Source organism: Festucalex cinctus, chromosome 6, assembly GCF_051991245.1.
Source record: "Festucalex cinctus isolate MCC-2025b chromosome 6, RoL_Fcin_1.0, whole genome shotgun sequence".
NCBI classification, from domain to species: Eukaryota; Metazoa; Chordata; class Actinopteri; order Syngnathiformes; family Syngnathidae; genus Festucalex; species Festucalex cinctus.
Window position 1 is genome coordinate 14,203,892 of NC_135416.1, and position 12,651 is coordinate 14,216,542.

Consider the following 12,651-nt stretch of genomic DNA (forward strand, 5'->3'; position numbering starts at 1 on the left):
TACAGTAATGCTTGCAAAGTTTAATACGTTAATATACATCTGTCTCAACACAACAAATGCAATTTGAAAAAAACTGAAATCATTTTTGTACATATGCCCCAAGCATCCGTACATCTTCAAGTGAGTTTATATATCCATGACATCCACAGAGAGGGAATCAGGCTACAAATCATAACTTTAATTCTTCATGTATATATATTTATAACTAAAACAGGCCACTGTGGAGATGACATGATACAGTCAAGTGTTGCCTGGCAGAAAGGCTTAATTTAAAGCAAAATGGTACATGCTTTGGCTTGTGTGGGAGGAGCAATAACATGTCGGATATTGTTCAAAAGCCACGTGCTTGATCAGATCTTTGACAGCTTCATAAGCAATGGCATCAACTTCAGGCAGGAAGGTTTGCACTTCATGTAAGAAGATGTCTGACATTTACAGACAGCAGCATGAAGAGGAGGAGGAGGGTAAAGCAAATACAGGCTTGGCGCTACAGTGAAGATAACTTAATTTCTTTGTAGCATTACAGGCAGCAAAATAATGACGTCGGAAGGTCAAGGAAGCCTGATTGCCTCATCCGGTGCGGAATTCTCATGTGTGCACGCACGACAATTCATCATAACTCATAAAATAACTCTTAAGACTCATCCAGGTAGTTCAACAGCACACAGAAAGCCCACGTTACAAGCATAGCATCGGTTTGATGGGATTCACTCATTTGTACAAAAATAATAAAAAGATGTAAACAAAGACTGCTTTGCTCTCCCTAGGAAGCACAAGAATAATTTTCTTTCACAGTAAAATACAGCATCACCTGTCAACGGGCAGAATAAAAACCCAGAGAGGCGAGTTGGTGGAAAATTGCTGTACTAACTTGTTATTATTATTATTATTTTTTTAAAGCAGTCACACATGGCCAGGGAAGAGCAATCGTGCCGGATAAGCAGATGTGTAGTTTGCTGCCATTCATGCATGTGAGGAGGGCGCAATGGAGAGGTTAACACTGCAACAAAGCACAGTGCTAACCAAACAAGCAGCTCTGTACAGGATTCCCCTCCAAGTAAGGCAACATTTCAACGAGATGATGGAATGGATGTGGTCATAGTGTGTGCGTGTTATGACTCAAAAACAAGTTCCATTTTGGTAATACAGTGGTACCTTGGCTTAGGAGTTCAATTTGTTCCGTGACTCGGCTCTTATTTGCTCAATTTATTATTTATAATTGTGAGATGCTGAATGCTGGGCAGATGTAAGGTGAAACAATTCATAAGTCAAGGTACGACTAATAAATAAAACAGATAGCGTTATGAGTGAAGTAACAAGCTGTTGGCAGTTCGATGACATTGGTGTGTTGGCATAATTTGGCAGAAAGCATACAAGAAGTGGTTTCGATTGGGTGGATGTTCCCATATGCCTGCTTGACGCATTTGGATGGAGTTATCAGTGCAGGGTGGTCCCACTGATGGCATCAGCGGTGCTACAAAGTGGCAGCAGATCGGGCCTTTCAACAGGAACCCGGTGGTCTTTCGTAACACGTTGCGAGGTTTTCAAGCTAAACTGAAACGCGAAGTGGTCATCAGGTTCTTGGCACTGTCCTTTCCATTGTTTTCAATCTCCACCACTGACAGAAGGGGCTTGGGGGAATGTTTACCTGCTTCAAGTGCAGATAAGGGTTTCTGTGACGCATAGCAGCTGAGGTCCTTTGTCGGTTATCTTTATGTGTCACTGGAGGGAGAACAAAAAGACGAGATCAGGTGGCACCAGTAAAAAGGCCGGCCAGGCCCACAGAGGAAAGGACAAAAAACATCACTTGGATTAAATTGAAGAAAAGGAGATACAGTGGACACCCGCAGACTTGCCGATTAAAAAAAATATATATAGTTATTTTTATTCCCTCCTCGCCATTTTTTCAGGTAAAACGCATGTTGAGTTTTAAATCAGGTTTTTATTTTTTTAAGATTTCAATCAATCCCAAATATTCATAGCAATATCCCAACAGGAATTTAAATAAAATGTAATTTTGAAATTTTTGAATAATAATAATAATAATAATAATAATAATAATAATATTGATGATGATAATGATAATAATAATAATAATAATAATAATAATAATAATAATAAGTATTATTATTATTAAATCCATTATTTTGGTCCCTGGAAATGTTGTTTGACTTTCAAATTATGCACAGAGTAATTCTGACCACTCAGATGTGGCCGTTTAATGTTAGCCCAGCAACACTGACGTTTTGTTCACACCACGAGGGATTACGTTTCAGGCTCTTGTTGGTTCATATGTGTAATGTCACTTATTCACCCGTACATCCACATTTGACAGGGATAGACCGATTATATTATTAGAGGAGATTGCAAATACTTTTACACAGCACTCAACACTGGCAACTGTCAAGAGAACTTTGTTTTTGGTGCTTACAAACTGAATATCCTAAACATATAAGGAGTAAAAATTCATAATCATCAGATTAAAAATTACAGACATAGTTTTAGGTGCATGTCTTGCACACTAAAATAGTTGAGATTGTGATGAAAAACAACTAACTTTTAATTCTTACTCCTTATATGTTTAGATATAGGTGAGCACCAAACCAATCAATGTATTTTCAGAAGAGGGTTTACCGTACAATAAATGTATGTAACACTGTTACTGTGATGACAAATATTTTTCGCTTTCCTATTATTTTCTCACATGCGTCCCCTCCACGGTTAACTCATTCACTGCCTTTGACAAGTATACTTGTCAATTGTATTTTTTAGAGCGGTGCTAAATGGGGGCGAATCTGAGCATGCTCCACTGTAAATATCAAACTTGGAAACAACTTTACTGATGCCCAACCACCGGTAGATGACATCATTGCCCCATTTTATAGGAAATAAACACAGTTTCAGAGTCCATGGGAGAAATGGCTGTATTTTGGCAAACCTACATTTTTCTGCTGTCAATTATAAAAGAACGGGACGGGACAAAAAGTAGGGAGTCTATTCTGTTATTTGGTAGATTCGGTTTATATATAATTATTGAATGTAATATCACGTGAGTATTGGAAATGTAAAAATTTTCTATAATGACTGGCAGTGAATGAGTTAAAAAGCTCCTCAACAGCTTGATGGACAGAAAGGAGACGAGCAGACAGTGTAGAGGTGTGAGGAGGCACTTACTTGTCCTTCACTCGCTCAGGGACGTCGGCGGCCACCAGCGCGGCTCGATACTGAAGCAGCACGCAGCGGACGCTCTTGACGAAACCTTTCGAGAGCGGGAAGAGAGGGAAGCCGATGTCCGGGTAGCCACCGCCCTCGGGGAGGAAGCTCCGATAGCTCTTTCTCCGTTTCTTGGGTCGCACCACCGGCTGGCCGAACGCGCCGTCACCAGCGGCGGAAACCGCTTCCGACGTGGCCAAAGCGACGTCTTTGCTGTCGTGCTCCGCGATCTCACCAGTCTCCCGCTGAGACGCAGACGTAGTGGACGGACTGAGTCCCGAATCCTCTGGCTCCTCCTCTATAATACTGCCTCCCGCCTTCCTGGGGGTGCTGTGCGCCACAGCCGTGGGCGCCTGCTCCTCCGGAGCGTCCGCGCAAGAAGCCTTGGCGTGATGCGCTCTGGAGGAGGCGTGCGACGCGTGGTCCCTTTCGGCGGCATCATGCAGTTCTAGCCACACTTCCAGGCGGTGGACCAGACGCCAGCCGTTGCAGACAAAGTGCTCCCGGATCTCCTGCTTGAACACATCCACGGGATTCTGGAGCAGCTGTGTCATGGACTGGACCATTTTGATCAGGGCCATTTCATTGTAGCAGCGGCTGTTCTCGTAACCTTCCTGGAGGCCACGGTCGCTGTCAAAGCCCGCCTCGTTGTAGTAAGGCTCGTTGACCAGGATCAGACCTGCCGGTTGACACGTCGTATATGATCATATAAGACTACGGCACTCATATGTAGTTGTACTTTGATTTACCTTATGCCTTGTTTAACTTATTTGCTCCAAAAAACTTATACAGTATTCCCTCGTTTATTGCGGGTTCATCTTTCGTAGCCTTGCTGTTTTGCGGATTTTTTACAGCGTGCTTATTGGTTTGTTTATTTATTTTTTGCACAGTCGTATCTCTCGAACCCTACGGCCGACCGAGGAGATAGGGGCATCTGCGGATTCCTCTTGATGAGACCTTTCCAACGGTGTCTGTCACGTCATTGCATTAGAAAGGAAATATATACAGTTGCTGTATAATAAGTAAATTAAAAAAAAACATACTTGGGAAAAAAACAAATGATGAATGAAAAAGCATTCATAATAAACCAAAAATCACACCGAAACAAAAAAAAAAAAAAAAAAACAATGAAAAAACTATGAACTGTGCTGTATAAGTACATTTAAATAAATACAATAATTAAAAAAATAAACAGTTTAATGGAAAAAAATAAAAAAAGAACATGGCAAATGAAAAAGCATTTATAATAAAGCAGAAATCAGACAAAAATGAAAAAACTAAAATATATATTTTTATTTTATATATTTATTTATTTTTAACACGGGTAGTTTTTGGAACCTAACACCCTCGATGAACGAGGGAACACTGTAAATACGTTCTATTTTAACCCTTGTGCCTTGGAATCAGTGACACCCTCTAAGAGTACATTTTAGCCAAATAAGTAATTCTACTTTGAGGTGTGATAACTAAGTCAATTTTTAACATTTTTTTTTATTTCAACCACTCAAAATGTTCATTGGCATCAGAACTATCCATACATATGAAGTTGTTTTTTTTTTTTTATGTATTCCCCCCTCTTAGGACAATACAAGCCCAAAGAATGGACTATGAAGAAAACGAACTGTGCTGTATACATGTATAAAAAATAAATAAAAAATTAATACTTCATATGACATAATTAGAGCTTCGAATAAGGCAATAAGTTATAACAACAATTTTTTCAATGCATGCCAAATTTTTTGACAATGGCAATTTAACTCAGAACACCCTCTAAGAGTACATTTTAGCCAAATAAGTAATTCTACTTTGAGGTGTGATAACTAAGTCAATTTTTAACATTTTTTTTTATTTCAACCACTCAAAATGTTCATTGGCATCAGAACTATCCATACATATGAAGTTTTTTTTTTTTTTTATGTATTCCCCCCTCTTAGGACAATACAAGCCCAAAGAATGGACTATGAAGAAAACGAACTGTGCTGTATACATGTATAAAAAATAAATAAAAAATTAATACTTCATATGACATAATTAGAGCTTCGAATAAGGCAATAAGTTATAACAACAATTTTTTCAATGCATGCCAATTTTTTTGACAATGGCAATTTAACTCAGAACACCCTCGAAGAGTACATTTTAGCCAAATAAGTAATTCTACTTTGAGGTGTGATAACTAAGTCAATTTTTAACATTTTTTTTATTTCAACCACTCAAAATGTTCATTGGCATCAGAACTATCCATACATATGAAGTTTTTTTTTTTTTTTTATGTATTCCCCCCTCTTAGGACAATACAAGCCCAAAGAATGGACTATGAAGAAAACGAACTGTGCTGTATACATGTATAAAAAATAAATAAAAAATTAATACTTCATATGACATAATTAGAGCTTCGAATAAGGCAATAAGTTATAACAACAATTTTTTCAATGCATGCCAAATTTTTTGACAATGGCAATTTAACTCAGAACACCCTCGAAGAGTACATTTTAGCCAAATAAGTAATTCTACTTTGAGGTGTGATAACTAAGTCATTTTTTAACATTTTTTTTTCTTTCAACCACCCAAAATGTTCATTGGCATCAAAACTATGCATAAATATAGTATATTTATTTATTATTATTATTTCCCCCCACCATAGGACAACAGAAGCCAAATAATAGATTATGAAGAAAATTAACTGTGTTGTATATATGTATAATAAAGAAATAAATTTGAATCTTTCATATGACATAGTTAGAGCATCAGGCAACACGGTAGCTTTGATAGAAAACTTTGGGGAAAAAAGTACTTTTTGTGGGGCTCCGGAGCGGCACCGGGACCCTCCGTGACTTTAGCCGCAAATTGTGTTTGATTTTCGGGTACAGGAAGGCCCGATTTACACCCCCATATCCGGCGTCGCACTTCAACGAGCCACGTATCTCTTGTGCTCACGGTTCCAGATATGTGTCAGATATGTGTCATTTTCCCCGTAGGACGTACGGTTCCGGACAAATAACGGAAAGAAAAAGCTCCATTACACCGATCCGTCCGTTTACTTTACCCGGAAATCGTGCGTGTTTTTCGGATAAATTTACACCGCCTGTATCCAATTGTATCCGGCGAACGGAAGTCAACACAGCGACGAGCTACATACCGTTGGGAAGCTACACGGCCCCCGCGGCATTCCAGGACGTGCTCATATGTTCGTTTATGTTTATTTTGTAGAAGTACTTACTTGCCAACTTGCATTTGCAGCTTTTTGTGTCTCCGATCGCCGTTCTTTTCCTTAGATCCAGGAAGCTCATGTCTCGTGCACGTTAGCCTCTTAGCACGTTAGCACGTTGTTGTGAATACAAACTAGCCGAATAAAAATCGAAGCTTAGCACTTTCACACGTAGAAATGCAACGGCCAGATAAGATAACCGACGAGGAATTCATCTCGACAACCGTTACATGTTACACTTCATAAGTTGCAAAAAAAAAACGTTTTTTTTGTTTTGTCTTATCCCTTCTGCTTATTGTTTTCACCGATCCATGCTCCTTGCCATGTTTTGAAGAATGCACGAAGGGAAATACGTCACCTCCACGTTGCACGCACGTTTGGCCACAATGGCACGCCTGCCCCCTGCAGCCTTGGCAGAGCAAATGTCAATGCTCGGCTGTTCAAAATGGATGATCGAACTGTGCATGCGTGTGGAATATGCACGCTATTAATTCTGAAGTTCTGAAGTGAAGAAAGAGAAAAAAAAAATTAAATAACAGCCTTCACACACTGAGGAAAACCGCTGTATTGCAACGACGCCCACCTCTAACAGTGGCTCATTTTGGGGACATAACAACGGCAAAGAGCATTGCCATTCGACCCCTCCCACTAGGGAACGTGCTTCCCACGTCCATGCAGACAAACAAACAGCATATCCCAACACGAAACATAAGTCAATAGCTCGCAATACCTTTTTCTGCACAAAAATATAAGTGGCGCGCGTGTACGCGCATCCACGAACACGCACGCGCGCCCACTAACGTGCACGCGCATCCACTAACATCCTGTCGAATGCACAATCAGTAAAAAGCACGAAGAAATAAGTCTGTGTGGAATATGGCGTGCTGGAATCAGTGCGGCGTTTGCAAGGAAAATCATTAATTGGCCTCTACCGCCACCTGGTGGATTTGGGGTGCGAAATCTTTCTCATGGCCATGGCACCGTCGAGGAATGTCCATAGAAGGATTTCATGCAGAAATCACGGAAATTGCAATAAAATACATGCAGTGTCCAATCGGTCCAAAAATGTCACTTATAATGTACATTAATGTTACGCGGTTGGCTAACGCCAATTCCAGGGATATTATAATAGATATCTCCCTCATGCAATGGCTGAGAAATGTTGGCACACTCGCATTTTGACGGTCCCCCAGTTTTCCAAAGCCGTGGCTCATTTTTTTTTGTTTTTTTGTTTTTTTTTGTTTTCCCCCTGCACAATCAACTCCTAATTTACATATTTGGCTAAGCAAATGGCACAAGGGTTAAAGGTTTTAAGTGTCTCAAAGACGTATTTGAGAGAGTAGAGTATAAGAGCTCAACAAGGGCCACGTTGAAAACAGGCTGATTTCCACACAATTCTAAACAGATTTATGAATAATGATGAAACTTAGCTAAATTCTAATGCTGCAAAACCGAAACAGATTGAAATTTACTGTTTTTCCTGATTAAATAAGAGACTCTAATCTTTCTTTTCGTAGATTCCATGTTTTTATAGCAATTTATTCTGTAGGCCTTGCAAAATCCAGTAAAACAGCCAGGAGATTTGGGGGTTGCTTCAGTTTAAATGGCTGTGATTGAATGAGTTAATTGACTCAAAATTAATCAAATTCAAATCAGCATTGCAATATAGTAGAATGTTTTCAAATTGCGAAGGCTGCAATATGGGAGAAGACGGACGAATGGATGAATGTGCTAACCTTGTATGGAGATGAGGACTTGCAGCAAGCTGGACTTGCTGGTCCATCTCTCAGTGCCCTGTTAATAAAAAGCAAGGAAATAATGAGCATGTCACTGAATATTTTAACCAGATTCCCCCAAAGTTCTTAAAAACATTTAACTGGCTAACGCTTACCCTGCCGATCCAAGTGCCCAGCAGACTGACGCAGACCTTGCCGTTGTTGTAGAGGTTGGGATTGAGGCGGCCGCTGCACTGAGACAGGTAACGAAAAAGGGGCGGCAGCGCCGGATAAATGTTAGGCAGCTGGATGTCGAACAGGAACAAGCCGTCCTCGTAAGGCGTACGGTTTGGCCCCTTGATCAGAGCAGAGAACAGGTCCTGTGTGGGAGGAAGCCATGACAACGCAAAATTAAGAAATAATTGGAATTAGTTCATGTTTGTGCACAGGCACCCCCCTTTTCCATGCAAACTACTTCAGCACAACATCATACCACAATGCAATACAATTGCCTTGCCAAAATGTTAATGAAGGTTTTGGGCAATATTGCACCCATGATTTTGAAAAAGTGAAACATAAAACTAATAGGACAGACTACTGAAAAACAATGTTAGTTAACAATTCTGCCTTGATGGAGTTATGCGAAAAATTCAAGCTAGAATTCCCAATTTTAAAATTGCTAAAACATATTTAATGCTGCCTAAAAATGTAAACAGTTCTGTATGTGGATAACATCAATGTCAGTGAATCAGGACAGTCTTGCTGGTCAATCAGTTTGATTGACAACTAACACATGGGGTTTTTATGTCAGTGTATCAGCAAACAGTAATCATGCAAAAAAGGAAATTTTGGATGAGATTGTATATAAGAAATGTTTTCAAGATGAACAGTGAGACATTGTTTGAAGGTCAATGGTTTTCCAGTTTGTAATCCAGCTACCAACTTCAGCAGCACAAAATTCAGCTACAACGGTCCAACAGTTGATTTAAAAAAATAAATAAAAAAAAATAAACGATATTAATCTAAAATGGCAGATATGTCGGTAAAATTTCAGGATTGCGAACCCACCATGCGATCTTCAAAGGTTTTGACCATGATGCCATCTGGCAATGATGTCGCCAGCAGAGCCATTTCCTTCCTTACGGTGCTGAAGAACTTCTTAGCTTCGGCTGGCTGAAATTCCATTTTGTGAAAGGAATGCGTTTCTGCAAGACGGAGGGGGGTATGAGACAGACAACTTAAACAGCCGCCAAAGAGATTGAACTCATGTATAATTGATTCCCTTTTGTAATCACACCAGTTTAAGTCTTATATGCTGGCCAAACCCAGCCAGGGTTGATCATTTAGAAGAATCTGAAGCACTGTATGGTAAGGTTAGCATTCTTTATTTGCTTTTCTTGACTGACTCATGATTAAAAACCAGAAGAATTTGAGCATGTATCAAAGTCAAGGCTAGCCAAAGAAACTTTAAGTGGCATTTAAAAAGCTTCTCTCTGGCTCTTCAGACGGCACCAAAGCACTAAAATTTGCATTTTTCAGAATAATAATTCACACTGTACAAATTGTTACCGTTGCACTCGTCTGCATCATTTTATTGCTTAAAAAAAAAGACAAACCGGGTTGTACTTCTTAAATAAAATAAAAAAAAGACTCAAGCTGTTGTTTCCAGTTAAATTTGATTAAATCTGTACCTGTTTTTTTTTGTTTGTTTGTTTATTTAAAAGATTTGTTTTGCCCGCGACCCTTGTGAGGATTAAGCGGTCAAGAAAATGGATGGATGGAAGTTTTGTTTTGTTTTTTTATGCATTTTGTTCATTTTCTGAGCTGATGTGAACCAAACCATGACCTTACAACCACGCATTTATAACAGGGTGAGGACAAACCTAACTACACAGGTTTGACTTTGGAAAGAAAAAAAAAAAGAAAAAAGAAGAAGAAGAAGAAGAAAATGTGCACCTGGCGCCCAATCCAGCACAGAGAACACTTCACCCTTGGCACTAGTAAAGGTGACGCCAGGTTTGCCGCCACTCTGTTGGCACAGTACAGGTGTGTCACTCAGAAAGTCACTGGGCCACTCCTGTCCAGCCACCGGGGTCTGTGGCTCCTGATGGGGTTTCTCCTCTGCAGGTCTCTCGGTCTGAGCAACCAGTGGGAAGGACAAATCAAAAATGAAAGAGGAATAGAAATCAACACCGATGGCTGGCTTGAGGATTGTCCAAGCATACCTTTGTTCCCGCACCCCCGCTTGCTTCTACTACAGCCTCCATTTTCTCCTCCTCCACGATGGCCACAATATCCAGAGTCTTTCTTAGGTTCTCCTGCAGCTTCTTGAGGTCATCAAGGAAGCGCTTTTCCTTGTTGGGTTTTTCGGGGGCTGACGGCGGCGCAGGACTTACGTTAGCTGCCGAAGCCGGCGCGACCGAGGTGGGGGATGTCGGCGAGAGGCCGGTCCAAAGCTGCTCCACAGTCATGTTCTTCAGGCTCTCCAAGATCCTCAGGGCTTCCTTCAACTCCCGGAAGCCTCGAGAGGCGCCATCTTTACTCGGCTTCTCGGCTCCGTTGACGGCGCCTGCTGGAGTGCGCCACGGGACACGTTTTTGTTAGAAAAAAATGCAATGAAGTTACAATCTCGAAATAATACGGAAGCGTAGTGCTGTTATACCAGGAAAAAAAAAAAAGCCATGTCACGTTTTAACATATTTTTTATGTATTTACATGGTAAGTTCCACATTTCAACATGATAAATATTATGCTAAAACGTGAAACTTAAGTAAAAAATTATCGTTTTTACATAAGTTTCACATTTTTATATGATATAAGTTTCACATTTTTACATGATATAAGTTTCACGATTTTACATAAGTTTCATGTTTTTACATGATTATTTCACATCTTAACATGATAAACTTATTTCACGTTTTAACGTGTTAAAAGATAAAACTTATGTAAAAACGTGAAAATAGGGTAAAAACATGAAACTTAAGTAAAATGATAATATTCACGTTTTTATATAAGTTTGATGTTTTAGCATAATATTTATCATGTTAAAATGTGAAATGATGTTAAAACATGAAACTTTTGTAAAAACGTGAAAATTATGTTAAAACGTCACTTTTTTTTTTCCTGGTGTGACAGCAATACGCTTCCGTAAAACAAACTGTTCTATTATTTTTTGAAGTTAGAATCTCAAACCCTTACCTCCTCCAGAAGCTGAACTCGCCACTACTAATGCTTCACCTTCTTTTCCAACGACCGCTTTCGTTGGACTGGTTACGCCGACTTTGTCCTCCTCTTGAGGGGGAATGATGAACTCGGACGTGGGGGTTGCCGTCTCCGTGACGTCCATATTGTCGACATGGCTGTCATCCTCTGTGGTGAGGCCGTTATCTGTCTCCCAGCTGTCGCTCTCGTCCTCCCACTCCTCAGTGGACAAGCCGCTACTCGTCTCGTCCGCAGAGTCGTAGTCCGTCTCCTCGATCTCAGACTCCACACAGTAAAGATGCTGCGTGGGATTTCACGAATGTCAGCAACTATAATGGCAACATCTTTTTTTTTTTTTTTCCTTCTCATTTTAGCGATTGGGTTGTAAAGCACCTGTGGGAGGACGATGGTCATGGAGTTGTCCGCCCACACCACCTCCACTTTGCTGCTCACATCCACCCTGGACACTTGGCCGACTGATGTCTGAGGGTACAACAACAACAAAATAAATGCTATGATATGGCTTATTTACGAGATTCTACATCACCTAATTTAAATACACCTTACCTCATTTTCACAGTCATTCTCACCGACGTCCGAGTTCCATATCCTTATGACAATATCAGTGGTGCGGAAGTGGAAATCAGGGTGATCCGCTATGTCGTAGACGCTGACGTCTTCCTCCACACCAATAACCTGGAGGCCACGGGATGGAGAAAAAAAAAAAAAAAAAAAAAGATAAATCATTCTAATAGACTCAACAATGTACAGAAAATGCATGACGAGTAATAGTGTTTGGGTTTTTTTTTTCCAATCTGTGCTCAGGTTTCCTGACTGACCTCTACGTCGTCACTGGTGGCATTGAGTTTGATCCACTTAACGACACATGTCCTGCCCTTGTGGTCACCAGACTGGATAACACCATACACACCTGGGTCCTGGAGGGCTTGAGCTATAGTGAACCACATATGCATTTTAGAGATTTTATTGCCATGGAGAATGCAAACCACTATTTGCAATGATTTACATAAAACACAGATGATATCAAATGGACGAGCGCATGTTGATTAAAATATCGGAAATACATGGTTACTGGCCATGTATCCAAAAGAAAAGAGCTTCAATATGAATTGCAAAACTATTGGACAATGGCTTACGTCGTTTGTCTACCACGAAGTCGCCAGGGCAAAACTCATGGCCGTCTAGATGCTGGATAGGGATGAGGTCATTTGAGCGTATCCCTTTCTCCACACGCCCGTCCTTCCACATTACATCAGCTGTAGTCTTGGTAGATACAACTTCCACAGCCACACTACA

General features: G+C 40.3%; 1 protein-coding gene across 6 annotated transcripts in view; it reads right to left on the reverse strand.

Annotated features, from left to right (window-relative positions):
• Window positions 1-12,651, reverse strand: part of ube2o (ubiquitin-conjugating enzyme E2O) — a 25,297-nt gene continuing 12,646 nt past the window's right edge. For 3 of the 6 annotated variants that reach the window (XM_077524388.1, XM_077524384.1, XM_077524385.1), the window contains 12 exons: window positions 12,492-12,646; window positions 12,174-12,286; window positions 11,902-12,030; window positions 11,728-11,817; window positions 11,332-11,635; window positions 10,359-10,705; window positions 10,090-10,270; window positions 9,202-9,338; window positions 8,310-8,513; window positions 8,155-8,212; window positions 3,175-3,892; window positions 1-1,722 (listed from right to left, as the gene is read on the reverse strand). In XM_077524388.1, the coding sequence (XP_077380514.1) occupies window positions 1,713-1,722; window positions 3,175-3,892; window positions 8,155-8,212; window positions 8,310-8,513; window positions 9,202-9,338; window positions 10,090-10,270; window positions 10,359-10,705; window positions 11,332-11,635; window positions 11,728-11,817; window positions 11,902-12,030; window positions 12,174-12,286; window positions 12,492-12,646 (2,446 nt within the window). In that variant the 3' untranslated portion in view covers window positions 1-1,712. Of the gene's footprint in view, window positions 1,723-3,170; window positions 3,893-8,154; window positions 8,213-8,309; window positions 8,514-9,201; window positions 9,339-10,089; window positions 10,271-10,358; window positions 10,706-11,331; window positions 11,636-11,727; window positions 11,818-11,901; window positions 12,031-12,173; window positions 12,287-12,491; window positions 12,647-12,651 lie in introns of those variants that run through there. The other 3 variants (XM_077524389.1, XM_077524386.1, XM_077524387.1) reach the window with 3 other exon arrangements.